At 33.2% G+C, this 19,216-nt stretch overlaps 1 protein-coding gene across 1 annotated transcript in view; it reads right to left on the bottom strand.

The window, feature by feature from the left end:
• Nucleotides 1–18,356, bottom strand: part of LOC126978851 (transcriptional repressor scratch 2-like) — a 47,205-nt gene extending 28,849 nt beyond the window's left edge. The window contains exon 1 of the mRNA XM_050827961.1: nucleotides 18,070–18,356. Within this exon, the coding sequence (XP_050683918.1) occupies nucleotides 18,070–18,244 (175 nt within the window). The 5' untranslated portion in view covers nucleotides 18,245–18,356. The remainder of the gene's footprint in view (nucleotides 1–18,069) is intronic.
• Nucleotides 18,357–19,216: the final 860 nt, after the last annotated feature.

Here is a 19,216-nt window from a genome sequence, read left to right as displayed (position 1 = left end):
AATGGGTGTAGATGATAAACTCTTACCTCTGATAATTTTTCGCTTACTCACTAAAATAACTTTATAATAATTTGCCACGTTTTACACGATTAAAAGTTATGCGTGAAACAACGAGCATAAAGTCTACCTGATATTAAAATAATATACTTTGATAATAACAGCCCATAACAGTGAAAATATGATTTCAGACGTGGTGCATAATAAAACAAAATTGTAGTGAAATGCAAAATGATTCACAATGCGCCCGTTACTGTAAGGACTATGTTTCACACCAGAATCATGATGTCCGAGCTGGTTGTGCCACCAAACGGACACCAGGTAAGTAACTCTCTATAGAGCTGTATACATTTTGTTGGAGGCCAGGCCACTGGTTCTAAAAGGTGGTAAAAGATCTACACGCAATCGTAAAACTCATATCAACTATAGATTATTTGAATAAATATATTCTAAACTATTATTATCAGAATCAGAAATAAGGAGGTCCGTGTGAGAACCAAAGTTACCGACATAATCCAAATGATTGCGAATTGATAGTTCGACGGACAGATGGCCATTGGGGCAGTAAAGTCCTCGAATGGCGACCACGTACCGGAAGACGCAGTGTGGGTAGGCACAAAATGGACCGATGATCTGGTGAAGATCGCCGGAATACGTTGGATGAGGGCAGCGCAGGACCGATCGTCGTGGAAATCTTTGGGGGAGGCCTTTGTCCAGCAGTGGACGTCTTCCGGCTGATGACGATGAAACTATTACTACGAAATTAGTAACTAATCTACTTTTGTTGGCTACTCTAGCATCAATAATTCTATGTTCTATTACAGCATAATACGAACATGTTCAAGTTTATTTAAGACAACAAAACTACATTTACTTTATTAAGTTTTATAAGAGAAATTCAACCTAATTATATTAAAAATGAATTCTCCAACAGCGGCGTTGAATAAACAGTAATAATGAGGCGCAAACTCTTTCAAACTGTAAATACTGGCTGGCAAAGCTGGAATATTATTTAAATTAAAAAATAAATATTTGGCATACCTTTGTGTGGGTGCATTTTTTTGTTATTAGTTTATCGTAGCATTTTGTCGAAAATAGATAAAATCGATTACCATCTGGTTATCACCTGTACTTGAAAAATTTCAGTATGGAACAAGTTAATCAAGGCTTATAGGTACTTAAGGTAGAAACACTCCACCGTATAATATATTCTATAATTGCAATTTGTTTTGTAACTAATTCAAGCCTTTAATAACATCTTCCAAATTCACAAAATATGGCATCACCATACGATCCAGAAACAAAATTACAGTCTAGAACCTGGCAGAGATCTACAATCCAGTAAGAGATTTAAGACGTGTCATTTAGGCTTTCTTTTCTATAGTAGTGTGGTTGTAATTGAATATTTTGACTATAGAACAAATATTACTGGCTCTTTATATGCAGAACAAATAAAAATTTTGCGATACGAAATCGTTGTGAAACGGCGAGGCATTCTAGCAAAAATTGTTTTGTTCCATCAATATAATGCCCCGGCTCACAGGGCTACCGTTGCTATGGCTGCAGCTCGAAATGGGGGCTTCGAAATACATAGCACCCTATATATTCATTCCTATTATTCATCCGACGTAAAGCTCATTGATTTTTATCTATTTCCAAAGCTGTAAGATTATTTGAAGGCAGTCGTTATGAATTAAGTCGATTATGAAGCCATATTATTCGATATAGTACAGGAATTATAAGGTGTGCAGAATTAAGAAAATATTAAGGAAAAAAAAAATTAAGTTTAAAAACAGGGTATTTTAAGGTATGCTAAAACCCAAAAATATAAAAAAGTACGCACTTATTATAAAAGAATAACACAAATTTTTAACCAGTATTAACAATTAGCTTCTTCGAGCGTTGTAATTGGTTGATTTATTATAAAGTGCTCCGCAACTTTTCATTATTGATAATATAGATGTCTTTCCCTCAGTCCCCATCCTTATCTGCGGTGTATAATGACCACACTTACTTTTAATAAATTCAGTAACGTAGCATAGCCGTAAAAATATTAATATTATTATACCTGACTAATACATAATTAACGTAAATAATCATTTTGCTCAGTTACCATAAGCGCATTAAAATCACGAATATAACACATTGTGAAGCGTAATTGTAAGTAATCCGGCACTCGCGCGGTTCTTGCTGTTCCGCTACTTCCACTTTATAATAGAAGCTCTAAACACTAAAATTTTGATACTAAATAAGTATGATGTTCATTACACGCCTCGTACAGAGTATACATTACGGAAGTACAACATTAACTAGAGTTTAATTAAGTGTTGGAAACTCGAAGATATAACATTAGCTATTATATTGTAGCACAATAAACAATATTACCTCTAGTACAAGTTGTTCACACACAAATTTCTGAGCATGAAAGGTACTGTTAAAGTAAATATTATGTTAGTTTAGTTTGAAATTTCATGCAGCATATTAACGTCAACAAAATTTAATTGGATGACTTAGGAATACAGTGTAATTACACATAATTTTGCACGTTTGATATAACAACCTGGTAAAATGAAATATGTTTTGAATATTCTGTAATTCTAACGTTCCTATTTTAACTCATAATTTGTTATTCTTGCTTTCAAAATAAGTTATAACTGGCCAGTGTCTCATACATTAAAACTTTCTATGTGCTCTAGTATTTGGTCTAGACGGACAGTGCCGAAGCCTTTTATTTTAATTTCAAGAGTTATTGTTATAGGTAGCAGCTATTTTCGGGCTTCCTATAAATTGTAATATTTAATAATATTCTTCTTAATTTACTATCAGTTTTTTCGTTCTTTACTGTAGTTAATTTTTCGATAAGGGATAATTTCAGGGTTATGAGTTTCGCGAACTCGTTAAACAGGCTTTTGTCGTAATAACCACATCAAAGACTTCCTTTGAAAGTAGGGATTTTTATACAGAGTGTTTCAAACTTGTAACGTCAAAATGAATAATACGAGTATTACTGTTGTCAGTTGGAATATCACAATTCTCATGTTCCACTCACTTTTACAAAGTGTTACTCTAAAGCAAATATAAGTGTATCTATAAACGAGTAACAGATTTGATAATAATTTTAGAAAGTACAGCTTACTTTCTTTGAGTGGATAAGAGAGATAGAGGGTCCCTACACACAAGAGTTTGTTTGTAAAATACAGAATTAAATTTATACACATTCAAAATAAAATTGGAGTTACTGCTTGTGGTTTTAATGTTACAGATCTGTTTTTCTTTATTATGGCTAATTTTTAAAACGGCACAGCCGATGATGTGATAGTCTTTCTTAAAATTATTTTACATTACAAAAAATAATTTGTAACGTACGTTAGTAGAACGGATTCCGCAAAAAATAATATAAATACATAATTAAATGTTTACGCTCAGTAAAACATGAAAACCCAGAACATTCATATGTGAAATGAACACAATGGAAAAGCTGCGAGAAACAATTTCATGAGTTAGTTTCACGAGTAACAATATTCTCTTCAAGTTTCCTTCCACTTTATCATAGTTTGAAAGTGCTGCATTTTCTCTTTAAAACTTATCAATTTAGTCGGAAGAGATATTCAACAATATTTTGTTGTTTTATTTTATTTATTCAATTTCACATGATTCATGAGGTTAGTACTTAATAGTTTGAATGATTTCATGAATTAATGTTTTTGTATTTAATTGTAGTAGTATTCTGAATTATTCTTACTTATAACACTGAGTAGGGATGAATGGTTACTTGATAACTTTTAATAATATTAATTCAGTTTACAATATATAACCAAGGGACACGAAAAAAGATTAAAAAAATATTTACAGTAACATAAAAAGGAAGTGAGGTATGCCAACATATTACGATGAGTTGACGAAATAAAGGTCACAGCAGTACATGGGCTAAATTGTCTTGTAACTGAGATGTATCGTTCTCCCTTTGGACACCTCTTTAGGCATACAGACAAATGTCGAAGTAAAATCGGTTTCAGTTTAAGTTTAAAATATTCTGTTTATGCGATCTAAAGGACTTGATAATAATCTTTATTATAAGAATATTAAGAAAGAAATATAAATATTAGGATAGGTTTTAACACGGCTTTGTTAAATAAATGTGCTTGAATTTTCCCGACCAAAATTGCCTCGAAAAGAATGTGAAAAATGTGTTAGCGAGGGAGAATTTAGCCGAACCACATGAAGGGTGGCTGTAAAATTGGTAGGCATCGTTCAAAGTCCTGTTTCAGCAGCTATTTGACTAATGTAAAAGTACTTTTCGGCTAAATACGCGTTGGATTTATTCAAATATTGGAATATAGCTAGAACCTTCTAGCTGCAAATTCAATATTGAGTTAAATTTTTCTATTATTGCTTTTAAAACCTATCACTAACATTAACCTCATTTGAATTTTTAAGTTCCCGATATTTCAAAGTTACCTCTAGTAGCAACTTACTATCAAGGCTAACGTCTAGATTGTCTCTCAAACAAGAAGACATCATAAAAGTCAGGTAGCAGATTATCGCATATATGTCACAAACTTTGTACGAATCGAAGATGAGAAGTGAAGTGTTGTGCATTAAATATTTGTTAGTTAAAATTATAGCGAAACTCAGAGTTAAATCAGGGCTAATAATTTTAATTCTATTGCAGATGTATATTTGACAAAAAATGTATACGCTATTGATTCGGTATATTTTCATTTTGACACAGTGAGATTAATTAGAAATATAAAGTATACATTTTATAATAAAATATTAATTATTGCTTCACCGATACGATAAACTGCAATTCAATACACAAAGAACAACTACAAATATATTTTTGTATGGTGGTGCAATCGGGAATGCTATTCAAGAAATCTATTCGAGGTCAAGTTTTTAAACGCTGTGTGCCTTGTGCAAAACAAAAGAGTTTGCTTAAAAAAGTCATAGTAGGTATTAGGCTAGACGCCGAATAGGCGCAACCTTGTATTAATCTATCGACTCCAAATAGATAGATCAAATTTTTAGTAAATTTTTCTGGTAATTTTCACATTATTCCAGCGAGGGATAAAGTAACGTTTGATAGTAATCCAAGTTGTTCGATTGAGCAAAAGTTTTTTGCCAAAGGCGTCAATTATTAATAAGAGCTTGTAAAATATTTTCAATAACAAGCTGAAAAATATTTACTAAGTAATTATCGATGTTAGCCCATGGTTAGCCTACTTGTTGCATAAAATACTGGGTAGCGATCCTTGGAAGTGTTATACGCTTCTACTTGTAAGGTTTCTACTTGACACCGTCTACAGTATAAAGTACTTAACGATGGTTTTATTTATTTCTGTAAACAGGTAGACGTTTATTTATTTCTTTCTAATACGATAGTGTAATAAATAACAAGTCTTAGAACTTGACTTATACTAGAACTGCAAACAGAATACTTTGCTCAAATTAAATACTCAAAATCTATTAAATAATATAATATGTTAATTTTCTATTCACTTCGAAAAACAACGTACTATCGAATTGAGTTGAATTGATAACTTCAAATAATCATAGAGGTAATTTATTATTTACATTTTAATGGTTCGAAATATTAGCTTTTTGAGTCTTTATTTATAAAAAAAAATAGTTACCTGTTGATTCCATATAAATATAAATACTTTAAGTTTTAAAGAAGACATTTATTTCAAATTCAGCTGTACTGAAAATAATATACTTTTTTAATTTATATATCAGTAGATACATATATTTTTCACATAAATCTAATTTTAGGAGTAAATTAGGAACTTTATCGACACTTAATAAAATCTCAACCAGCATACTGTTGCGATACCAGGCTGCGGCGCGAGCACCCAGCTATTTAAATACGTTGTATGTATTAATATACTTTTACAGTGTCGAAGAAAATTCTACTTTGTGTCAAGGGCTGTAAAGTCGATTTTTGACGTCAGACCTTAGCTTACAAAACCTCTATTATTTGATCAAGTGGATAACAAAGTGAAAGAACATTCTTATAACAGATAAATAGAAACTCGGGAGTACGGTATATATACGTTATTAGTTTGCAGGCGAAACACAGCGACACAATCCAAAGAAATGAAGAAGTTTCAACAAGTCCACGTTCTCTTTGTTGTAGAATACTCTATTTGAGATTTGAAACTTATGTGTTCCTTATTTTGTAGTCGATAAAGTAGAAACTAAAAAGCAGGGTAAAAGTTAGTAGCGTCTATATCAGGATTTTATTGAATTTAGTCTCCGTCTCGTCGGTCTGTCTGAACTCATAAACTTACACCAAATGGATGATCAAGCAGTTTGATCCAACAGAGTAAGTGATTCACTAGAATTTTGTTAATGATTTATCATGGAAAAGCTATAAATTAGAAATAGGTAATTTTCTGCTGCCGTGATATGTTTTCATTAACAACAACAAAACTCCCAATGCTACTTGACAAACTCATATTTATTTGAACAAAATAATTCATTCGAAAAAATTTTTAGGTAGATACAAGCTTTTTTCGTTAACTCGACGTCTTTTATTTATTATTAAAATAGGCGTTATTTTACTAATAAATAAAAGACGCCCCGGGTTTCAAGCCCTTTTAAGCCCAGTTGGTCAACTTTACTTACAGCCTTTGAATTTCTTCGTGTGTTTGTTGTGTAATGTTTTCCTTCGCCGTAAGAACGTTGAATGAACGTATATATAAATCCGAAAATTAAAACACATGGCTACGCGTTGAAGATTAAATTTACATCTCCCAGATGAGTGGCAATGGCTCTCTAGCCTTGGCCCCAACAGTGTCTTGAGGCAAACAGTATTTGACGTAGTATCCGAAAAAGTAAAAAAAAAGTAATATTAATTATACTATTCAAGATCATATTTAATGAGTTCTAAGTTAAAATATTAAATGTTTTTTGACCCAATTTTTCATCATGTACAACTAACAGACTAATATATAATGTTATAAATAAAGTATTAAATAGTATAAAGTACTAAAACTGCTGTAAAAGTGGAGCGATCAAATTTCATGCAAAATGAGCAAACACTCATAATAAAGCAACTTTTAACAATTAATTAGCTTATGGAGTGTTATTCAATTAGGTTTCAGAATTGGCTTTTATCAATGTTTCAAAATGGTTTCTCTTAAAAGGATATTAAATTAATACCCATTTTAAAAGGGAATGCGGAATGCTCGAACTTGTTTCAATCAGCTATTAATCGGATTATTGTTGCAATAATATTTGATAGCGCAATATGCACAAATTGTGATAATTTCCCTTCACAAAGTGATCATTACTTTATTATTTCTTTGTGTTCTGATTTTACAACGTAATGGATGTGCTAAATTATTTTCGTATATTTTATTCAATTCGTCAATGTTTAATAGTTGTATAATGTTTAATAGGATTAGGTTCAATTAAGGAAAATGATCAAATTCAAATTGTTGATTATGTAAGGCCTTACTTAAATAGCATTTTTACATGATTCAACATTCCTTGAATACGGTACTGTTGTTAACGCCACATATTAGGACGTTGAAGACGACTTTTAAGGTTGAAATTCCAGAAGGTGTCTCTAAATCTATGATCGAGTGCTCGATAGGTTCAGGGAAAAAGTCTTTACGGATTTAGTATGTATTTGTTATACATAATATATGCGTTTATTTGTAAAAAATTGTTTTCTTTTTCGATGTAAATGAGTTTCTAGGAAAGAAAGCAATTCAATGCAAGACACCAAATAAAATTTGAAATTTTCAAAACTAGTGCAATTTCAGTAGGAATAGGACAAAGTTGTTTTAAGTAAGTTTTAAGATCCGGGAATTTTGGTGTCATATATACACTTTGATCTGGTCGCCATGCTAATGATAATTAATAAGTTTTCGAAAAAGTGGCGCAAGATATCAGTTATGTTACAACATAGCTATATATAATAACTGGTAATAGACAAAAATAGTTTTCACACATTTGACAAAAGCTAGGTACATAAAAGAGCTCGATATTTGGGTGCCACACGAGCTCACTGAAGGAAACCTAATGAGCCGTGTACTCTTTTGTGATTGAGAAGTAATGGAACCGAACTGTTATTTGGAGAGATTGGTAGGTACGACAAGGACATCCTAAATAGGTTTTTCAAGGTCGGTCAGTCTTCACAGACTATTAAGACCCAAGTTAGCTCACAATATAGAGTTCCGACAGTCGGATATTTTAATATCATATCTCCTTCTCTTTAAATGGATCTTTAATTCCTCATACAATAAAGGTTTTAGACGAGAAACTATATGCTATCTTTTTTCATCTTAATTTGTTATTCATAACTGGGAATTTCGATGTGTTTCCGAAGCGGTAGTAGTATCTAGTATATTAGAAATGATATCAAAAAGAATTGTAAAGGAATAAGTTTTGAGAAAATAAATGCCTTTTATTGCCCTTTAAGAAGTTAAAAGTTCCAATCTCACAATACACAGCTTATTGTGAGATTGGAACATTGGGCAGAATAATTGATACAGGCCTCTTCTGTCAACAACTATGAGATTAAAGCAATAAGTTATAAGAAAGCAGCCGGAATAATGATCAAGAGAGGTGACAAGCGGGATATTGTAATAAATATAATATCAGCATTTTGTTTACATGATGGCAAAACAGACGTCACGATTTTTTATTTAAGAAGATCAGTGAAAAATATTTATTGCAACAATATTGATTTATTTATTTATTTATTTTTATTTATTAATTATTAACAAATTATATTTTCAATATCATTATTCTTGTACAAACCATAAACTCATTAAAGTTTTAGAAGGGTCGTCAAAATACACAATATTACTTAAATTTAAAATAAAGAGTATAATAAAAAAGAAAAAGAAAACAACTTAAAACTATTTACGAAACAAAAGCATTTACGTGCTAAGACTTAACAACAACATTACAAACTAAAGAATTTACGAATACCCTCAATGTAAAAGTCTCTTGTTATCATTTACCGTTATGTATCATTGCGTTCTTGTTGACATGTTGATATCGTTGGACTTGTAATATATTTTTAATCAAAGATGGTCACCGCGCAAAATTATAATAGCATAAATGGATGTTGTTCCCAGCACTCCCAATGTGACAGAACGAATTGGGCGCTCAAAACTGACTATTTTTCAAGAGTCTATGAGTGGCTAACAATTAATTTGGGATCAAATTTTATCCGAAGCGGTCTGATATGCAAAATCATCATTGTAACAACATGTATTTCCTTTCCAATTTTTTGAAGGTAGCAGAATTTGGGATATAAATTGTTGTCAAGATTGGTTGCGGCGCAAGATTATTTATATGGATAATATGGATAGTGTTTCATCTGTTCTCAAAGCAGTAAAGAGCAAATTTGTTATTATTTAAAATACAAAAAATTGGTTTATCTATTGCCATAATTATATAACTTCTATCACATAACAAAAAATTCCAATTATTTATCCCATGAAAATGGCAAAGAGAATATTTTATCTTTTTCAGGCGTTCTCAATGGCTACATAATAAATAAAACTAATTCATTACCATGTCTTCATCTACCAGATGTACAAAAAAAAAAGATGTACAAACGTTAACCGAAGCTACGAAGTTGGTTGAAATTTACACACAGACGGAAGAAAATGTAGTACTTTCAGCGAGTGACACTTGTCAAACTTTCAGATCTCTTTCATCGGACATGCCACGGAAAAGAAAACTAAAATCCGATCTTTTAGAGTGTAGAAAAATAAATAAATTATACGAAGTTCAAAATAAAAGGAGATAATATGAAATAGATAAATTCCATGAAATGTGTGACACATTACTGACAAAAGAGGATCTCAAATCTTAAAATAGATGTTATATTTGGAATAGACACTCCGGAAAATCTCGAAAATTATACCCATATTGATTTGATTGAAAATATAACATGCGCCATCTTGTCTATCAATCTAAATATTTTGTCAACTAGGCTTAGTTTCCATACTATTACATATTTCTACTGTAGTGTAAATATGCAAAGTATTGAAAAAAATAATCGAAGTTGAAATGTTTTCAATTCTGACGTGCAGTTATTAAACAATTTTTTTATATATAGCCTGTGATATATCTTAATATTTATTTATGACCACATTAAAGGTATAAAGATCTTAAAAATTCTACTAATAACCAAGATAGAAGAATTACTATTTCAGTGCTGTACGGTTGAATATATAAATAGCGTAGCACGTCGTAATCCACGTAGCGCGTCGTAGGATGTAATAGTGTCACTGTTCCATATAAACTTAACGTAGGTAACCTTTACGAGCAGCGCGATATTAAAGTTTGAAATACATGAACTATTCTTCGTATTCACGATAATCATACTTATGGAGCGAATTTACATAAACAATGCATTCAAGCTGGAAAGGTTATCATCGATACAGTGCGATAATTTTTATTTATATGCTTTTGTTTTCATTAAATATTGAAAAACACTTTTAAGATTAAGTTACATATTGGATGCAGAATGTATGTTCAAACAATTTGTACTACAATTATTGTTAATATGTTAATGACTGTGGGAGGCAATCCACAAAAGTGACGCTAAGAAAGTATGGGTTTATAGTTCGTGGTGCTACATATCTACTAATCACTTACAAAAATATACCACTCGAGAGCCAAATAATAATAAAAAAATTCCACACTGAGTGACGAATGTGAATTGTTGCGTCTCGTGGAGCACCAATAGTTTGGAGTATTTTCACAGACAATATTTGCTTAGAATTTCCTTCAACTTGGATGTGATATATGGACATATCGTCTTTAAAGTTCAAATTATAATAGGAAAATTATTTAACCGGATTTTGTACACTCGCCAAATAGCCAACTCAAAATACGGAAATCGTGTATGATTAAGAAGGCCTGTCTTGAGATAGAAAGAGAGAAAGAAAGAAATATATGCCTTTGAAGGCAATGATACCCATGAAAAAGTGATGACTTAATAAAGTGGTGTCGGGAACGTAAAATAATGAAGGCGGCCTGTATATTTTGTGCTCTTTCAAAATACTTACACAACACTTACGGGAAACACATACCTCTACTAAATAATACTATCAAGACGATGTGTCTGTCGACTGTGTGTCTTCTACCGCATTTGTGATGGGGATTTGAGTGTTCCGAAGAGCTGTTTCAACTGATTCCTGCCGCCGAATTCTACCTTAGCACGACACACCATAAATTCGAATATCATCCTCATCATCTGGATGTGTCTTGTGCGATGTTTTCGGACGATACGAATGCACCCTTCAAAAAAAATGCATCACCTTCCTTACAGGCTGAAATAGCTCTTGTGATTCCTATGGTGTTGCAAAAGAATGTGGACGGCGGATATCACTTAATACCAGGTGATCCGTACGCTCATTTGTACTCCTTTTCCTTAAAATAGACCTGTGTAACCTGTGTAATTATGTACATTCATACCGATTTTCGGTTACAAAGAGTAGCCATTGATTTTATTGTTTGTTCTTCTCGTAGGCTCTTTTACTGAACCTTTGATAAATTCAGTAAATTAAATGAAAAATGTTGTAAAGATTCAAAGGCGCTGAATAAAGCCAATTTGAGATTTTTTTACTTTGACTATAGCCAGTCATTTTCCATTTGGAGAGCCCTTCGTTATTGTTATTTGGTGTTAGTCATAGTTTTCAGGGTTTGAAACCTCCCTTTATAAATGGAATTGGAATGGAACAGAATGGAATGGAATTTGAATCTTTCATACTATCACCGGGCTTACATTAAAAAATAATATATTCATAAAGCATTTACTACTAATGCAAATGAAACAGGAGCACGGTCGCGCATGTCATTGACCTTGTTGGTATTGAATTACGTTGGTATAGGTGTGTAGCGCACGTGTTGTACTGGATTTTAATTATTGACAATAGATTGAAAAGATCAGACTTAGTTACCACCATAGTTTAAATAATAGTACTACACAGTCACATTATCTATGAACCACGCTGGGACGTGAAGTTCTCTCCTGATCTCTCTTCATCCCCCCGCACTCATCCTGCTGCGTTAGTATGGTTTGTTTCATTACGGTTGGGTACATGTCGTGATATTTTCATGCTATCACTGTTTTATTTTTTATGTTTTAATAGTCACAGTTTGACTTTTGTTGTTAATAATTTTGTAGATTTTTTGTTCTGTGTCGCTATGATAGTACTGCCAGAAAAATTAATACTTTTATTACTTAACCCAGATTCCTTCCTTGATTTTTTATAATTATAGAAATAATAATCAGCATCACAACACAACACCTTTACATCAATCGATAAAACTGAAAAAATAAATAGTTGTTTATTTGTTGATAAAAGATGCTTGTTTTGCACACCGTAACAAGGTGACGTCATCGAGGACTAGAGGTAATGTGACCGGGTAGTAGTAACGTGGCATACATCGCGCACTCACGACCATCTGTGGTCAAGATAAGACGTCTCTTTAGATGATTTCACAACAGTGGTAGGGCATTTTTTGTGATTTGTCCAAAGCATTTGACTGCGTGCACCATGAAAATTTCCTCCTAATATTTAAGCATTATGGAGTAAAAAAAAGCTCTAAATCTGTTAAAATCATATGTTAGCGAAGAAGTTCAGATAGACAATGTGAACGGCAAACGGTCTTCGGGTAAAACTGTAGGAATAGGTGTTCCGCAGGGTTCTATTCTCGGTCCTTTCTTGTTCGTATATATTAACGATTTACCGTTTATGGTAGATGATAGCCATGAGATTTTATTGTTTGCTGATGATACTTCACTTATTTAAAAAGTAAAGGGACGTACAGATATTGATGACGAGGTAAACAATGCCTTCTCAAATATAGTGCATAGGTTTGAGACGAATAATCTGCACTTAAACAATAAAAAAACAAAGTGTCCATTATAACAAACACAGCGAAAGAACAAACCAACGCACTTATAAATGACCGGAGATTGGAACTTGTGGACAATATGGTCTTTTGAGTATCACGTTAGATAAAAAGCTTCAGTGGGGTCCATATGTTGCCCAAGTAGCAGATAGACTCAGCACTGCGGCATATACCGTTAGAAAGATGAACGAATATTGCTATCACTAGATTAGTGTATTTCAGTTATTTTCATAGCACCATGACGTACAGTATTTTGCTGTGGGGTCATGCTGCTGGCATTGATATTATAGTGTTTGCTCTGCAAAAGAGAGCTAGCTCTTCGTGTTGTCTATCAGTTGGGTTGTAGACAGTCACTCAAAGAAAAAATTAAAGCAAACTGTATATATATATATACTATACATTGTCAGTATATTTATTAACATTTAGTAAACGTTCACAAAAAGTGTCACTTTTTTGCTCATAATAGTGATTTTCATTATTAAAATACTAGAAAGGCATTGCTTGTAACTAATTCTAGTAGGCTTCATAAGATACATAATAGCTTTAAGGGTAAATGCACTTTTATTATTATCCCAGCCACTGTACAGGCTTTGTCTATAAATAAATTTAAATGTTTTATAAAAAAATTGGCTCTATCGTAAATCCACAGCTGAATATCTTTTTAATTTAGAATGATTTTTGATGTAATTTCTTATAATCGTTGCTCTTAATCATTACATTTACCTATATTAAAAATTGTTCTCTCGTCAATCCTACTACTCCACAGCTGAATATATTAGTGATCGGACAGCCTGGGTCCTCTTATATTTATGGAATTGCAATAAATTGAAATTGAAATCGAAAATATTTGTCATAACCGGAGCCATCTCATATACATATTATTGCAATATCATGAAAGCTGTAATATTTAATATGCAGACATTATTAAAAATTTCAGATGCACGATCATAACGTCAACATGTTGTTATTGAAATGTTATGTATCAATTTTAGGTTTATTGGAGACTAAATAGATTTAATTTATTATATTGTTTAGTTTATGTTGCAATATTTGCGTTTAGCTGTGAAAATTTTATATTTATTTATGATTTTATTATTAAAACAACTAATAATAATATGCGATGATAAACTCATTTGCAAAAAAGCAAGCTATTTTAATTTGTTTTAAGTGTTGTGGTGAATAAAAAAATTATTTCAAATTCAAAGGGGAATGTCCATTTGCCGCCTAGGTTTTCTCATGCGTCAAAATGAAAATAATATAGTAATTATTTGCTTAATTTTTGGAATCAATGGTTTGAACTTTGAACAGGGGATTCAATTTAAAATAAAATAAAACATTATAAAGATATTCCTGTAAATGGCGGTGACGGAAATAAAAGACCAATTTCTTTGAGTGTGGTGGTGTAGCAAATGATTATAATTTAGGAACTATTGACATTTATTGACTCGAATCGATGTTTATATATGTATTTGAATTGATTTTGGCAAGACCCACATTCTCTGAAATCAGTCACGCAAAAGCTTTTTTAGGTAATCGAAACTAACTAAAAATCTTAATTATCCTTATAAGCCCTTATCCCACTTTATGTGGAGTCGACACCCCAAATGTGACTCTCAAAGTAAAATAAGTAAGGATAAGAGAAAAAATAAATAAATAAAAGAGATAAAAAAAATAAAACAGTAAGGGATAAGACTAGCAGGACGTTCAGCTGATCAGTGAACCCCAAAAATTCTGAGCGGCACTACAATTGCGCTTGAGGCATCCTGTGCATAGAAGTCCCACAGATGAATTACATTTTTCATTATCAGCTCTGTGCAAATCTTGTTGAAACTCTAAAAATTCACCCTCGATTAGTTATTTTATTTTATATTTTTAGTAGGATGAAAAAAAACATTTTATGTTCAAAAATCGTAACATGACATGACTGACATACAGGTCTACCATCGGTGCCGCCCGGCCGCAAAAACCATTGCAGTTCGTATTGGTTGTGGTGTCGATCAGGTTTTTACTCTCACCCCAAACTTCATAATTCTAAATATTTCAATATTTTAAAGAGTAACTTGTTTCACACAAGTGTAAGTTGTTGTTGTTCAAGTAACTTGTTTTGTGGTGAACTACTTACAGTTTAACGTGTTTACTTACGAAAGGACTTATTTGCATACTTTAGGAATAAGATAGGGCGTTTTAATTTTATTTAGTTTGTGTGGTTTTGTAATACTGACTGCACATAATATATGAGTGTAAAAACGATCAATAAAATCTCCAAATGTTGAAATGCTAAGTTGTACTTACTATCTGCGTAATAGTGTAATGAAAAACATTTTTTGACCTAAATAGCGCGTTTCTTTATTCCTGTAAGTACATAAATGTTGTTGCACATATAAATGTAAATTATTTTATCAAATATGTGTTTTATTCCACAGTTTAGTGTAGTGTAGTTTAAATCCCCCCGTAAACAAGCGACATTCAATGTTTAGAGAGCCCGGAAGTACGGGTTAAGATAAAGTCGCACTTTAACAATAATTGCAGTTAATTTCGAATCGTGGCGGGAATCGTTTATAGTTCATATTAACGCATCAAATCATTCGGATTGTCCTATTTCCTTGATATTTTTAAGTCATATAAGTATTATTAAGTGGTCTCTAAAGTGGTTGATAGAACGATAACAGCGAGAATAATTATAGCGCTACTTGTGTAAGGGTGTAGTCATTGTTATGTGTCCCAGAGTATGAGTCGTGAAATAAATATATCTAGTCTTGCCATAAATACTAGTATTACTAATAAAAAGAAAAAGAAGTTTCTATTGCAAATAACATTTATTACTTTTACAGTGTGTTAGTTTTAATACATAAATATAAAGCAATTTAAAATATAAAAAGCTTATTCGATGTGGTCTCCATTGGCTGCCATATAGTCTTTTAAACGTTGAAGCCTGTTATCCATTATTCCATTGGAAAATTCTTCACTGCCAATCGTACGGCTTGTTTAAGGGATTCCAAATTATCATGGCGTTTAGAGCAAGCCGTACTGACCATAAATCACAATCCAGTGGATTAAGATCGGGACTAGACGACGGCCAGTCTTCTGCTCTGATGAAGTCCGAAACGTTCATTTCCTACCAAGACTGCGTAGACAGAGCTTTATGACCTGGCGTCGAGTTTTCCTCGAAAGACCATTCTTGGTTATTGTAAATGGTGTTGTTAAGGGGCTTCTCTACCTTCTCAAAAATGGTATCTTGATGAAATCTTTGCTTTCGGACAGGATTTATTCGAATTCTTTACCTTACTCCTTTGACCACCTTTTTCGTACGAATACTATGTGGACGGCCAGATCTTTTTCTGTCACAAGCAGAAGAGGTCTCATTGTATCTATTAATAGCCCGATACACAAATATTTCACTAATACCAAGCCTATGGAGAGTTTTAAAAATTGCCTTTGGCTGCATACCTACTTATTGTAATGCAATCACAGCGATTCAGCTCTCTTTATCACCTTATAAAATGGAGTGGCCATTTCAATATCGCAAAGTATTATACAATGTATTGACGCCAAAATGAGTAAACTCAATGAACAATCATATAAAAATAACAGATGCCAAATTCAAATGCAATATTTTGTTTATTTTTAATTGTAACAGTATTAATGGCCAGACTAACTAGTTGGACACTTTTTGGATCGGTGAAATCTCGTGACTTTTTGTCACGGAAATGCTTATAAGCAGTATATCAGTAGCTATACAGCTATACATGACGTATTGTGCAACATTAGTGCTGTGTATATCTTATAAGTTGAGTGAATTTAGTGAAAAGTTGAATGTGTATATATTTGTATATGTACTGTGAATTGTCGAAATAGTATTTGTGTTTCATTAAAATAGTATTGATAATAAGATTTAAAAATCAATCTTCATTACTTATTTGTTTTTAAACGTTATGAAACTTCAATTCTAAAAGTTATAAGTTTTCACTTCGATCGGCAGTCTCTACAACTGTCATTTTTTTTTAAATAATAACGAATGCTTGCTGCTTAAAAAAGGAGACATCATTTACCCGTTTAAACTAAAATGACAAAATAGTGGTATTGTGTCACTTTAGTATGATGCGATTGTCTCAATTTGTTATAATCCTGTGATTGGTACCGAGGACTTCCCTACGGAGCAGGTTGGTTTTTTTATGATTTCATTTCTGAAGCTGATTGGTCTTTTTTGTATCATACATCGTGTAATTTATTTCGAGTAAGTGAGCCTACTATTGTGTATTTGTATGTGTTTCAATGTATTTTACGGACTATTCACATAAGTTATTATAAAAGTTTAAACTCTGCTGAGCGAATATAGTAAATTTTTACTGTTTCATCTGTGAATATCTTGAATGAGGAATCAGCATCAATCACCAATTACAAAAAAAATGTGTCATCTTGCTATCGCGTAAAAAGCAATTTATTATCAATAGTGAACAAATGACACCTATAGTTGATATGAAATATGTACTGTGGATTAAGATATATTAAGAATAAAACTTTGTGTCCTTAAATGACATGACAGAAGTTCAAATTCGTTAGTCGAATCGAGCCGACTTTACCCGATTGCGATTGTGCTACCTATTCTATAGTGACGGCTCAAACTCATTCAATACCCGGGTAAATAATAAAATCCTTAGCCTATTTATAAAAGATTTCTATTTCTCTGACTTCTTTTCTATTATGAATCACGCTGCTTAAAACATTATGGGTTAGTTGTATAATATTATATAGTCTTTGACTTTTAGTTTGAGATATCTTTGATTGGCATAAGAAATGAAGAATTTCCCAAGTCGATCTATGTGTGATAGTCGTCTTCAATAAAGAAAAGATGATCTCGCATGCGCTTAGCAAAGTATCCGTGATGAAAGGGATAAAATTCGCAAATGAACGAGGCAGTCGCTAAGCTAAGAAAGCATTCAATACCATACTTACTTTTGCACATGTCATCAGAGATGTCTAAACCTAGATGTCAATGACTTACATTGTATTGAGCCCAAGATAAATGTTTGTGTACAGTTTGTAATCATGTAGTTATAAGTTGAATCAGCCAACGCGATGTTCTGCTGCAGGTACCGCCAGTTGATCGTCGGGTCCAACAAGTTGACAGTGGGAGTGAGATAAGTGAGAGAGTAAATATGAGTAACAAGTGCTCACCGTTGTAGAGAAGCGTCGGTTCTGGATCGCGGGGCGAGGGCCCAGGGGCGGTGGCAGCGGGCGCGGGGCTGCGGCCGCGCCCCTCGCCGACCACGTCGATCTCCTCATCGGAGTCGTCAAGCAGCTCCCCCGCCGGAGCCACCTTCCACTTCTTAGCCATGAGGCAGCGCGGCATGGCGGCGCCCGCATCGGCCTCAGCGCGACCGCATCAGCGAGAAACAGACGAACAGAGAAAAAGAGAGAAAGAGAAAGAGCGGCGCCCCGGACGAGCGGCTTTGTGGGCGTTCGCACGCGTTCCTCTTGCGTTGTGAGGTTCGTGTATGCGGCGTGCGGTATATATTGGACGAGGGGTGGTGCGCGCGCTGCTCTTCGATCCGTGCGGGCGGCAGGGGCGTCGCGGTCAGGCGGCGAAACGCTGGAACACTGAGACTCACAAACTTTGTCCGCCGCCAAGTTGGAGCGACACGCGCCGAGTGAGCCTTCTACCGAATGCGAAGCGTTGCACGAACGCCGCGCCAACCTGTGGAGACTCGACACGCGCCGCGGCACCGGGCCTACGCTGTAGCGTACACTCATACGTCATCGAGTGAAGCACTCACAACATACACTGTTACATTTAAAGCTTTCACACAAAAACTTTATAATTCTTTATGTCACCTATAGATAAGTTAGTAGATGAAAATAGATATATCAATAGATAACAGGTATATCATTTATGAAACATTAGTATTCTTATACTGGTGTTTCAGTACTACCTGGCAAGTTTTCCCGCGTGTAAGAATAGATACATCAAATCGTAAATGTGAGAAAGAGATGATTGATATTTTTTTTTGTGAAAAACCAGGTTATGCTCTCGAAACTGTACCATGGCACAGAACAAGAGTTTGAAACAATTTCTTATAATCACTAGATTACAAAGTAATTTCATTTTAAGTTATATTGAGATTAATTAAAAAACGTGTATTAATTAGGTACAAATAATTCCTGTAAAATGTTAGAATGCACGTCAAAAGTAAAAATAAGAGAATAGCTCGCAGGCATATTATTTGCGTTCAGAAATATTTTTACTATTAAAGTATTTTTTTGTAAGAAATTATTTTTATCAACGTATTAATATTGTTATAACATTTTTTTGTTATTATGCGCC

The sequence above is a fragment of the Leptidea sinapis genome, chromosome Z (assembly GCF_905404315.1).
Source record: "Leptidea sinapis chromosome Z, ilLepSina1.1, whole genome shotgun sequence".
Classification (NCBI taxonomy): domain Eukaryota; kingdom Metazoa; phylum Arthropoda; class Insecta; order Lepidoptera; family Pieridae; genus Leptidea; species Leptidea sinapis.
This window is presented reverse-complemented; position numbering and strand designations above follow the sequence as displayed.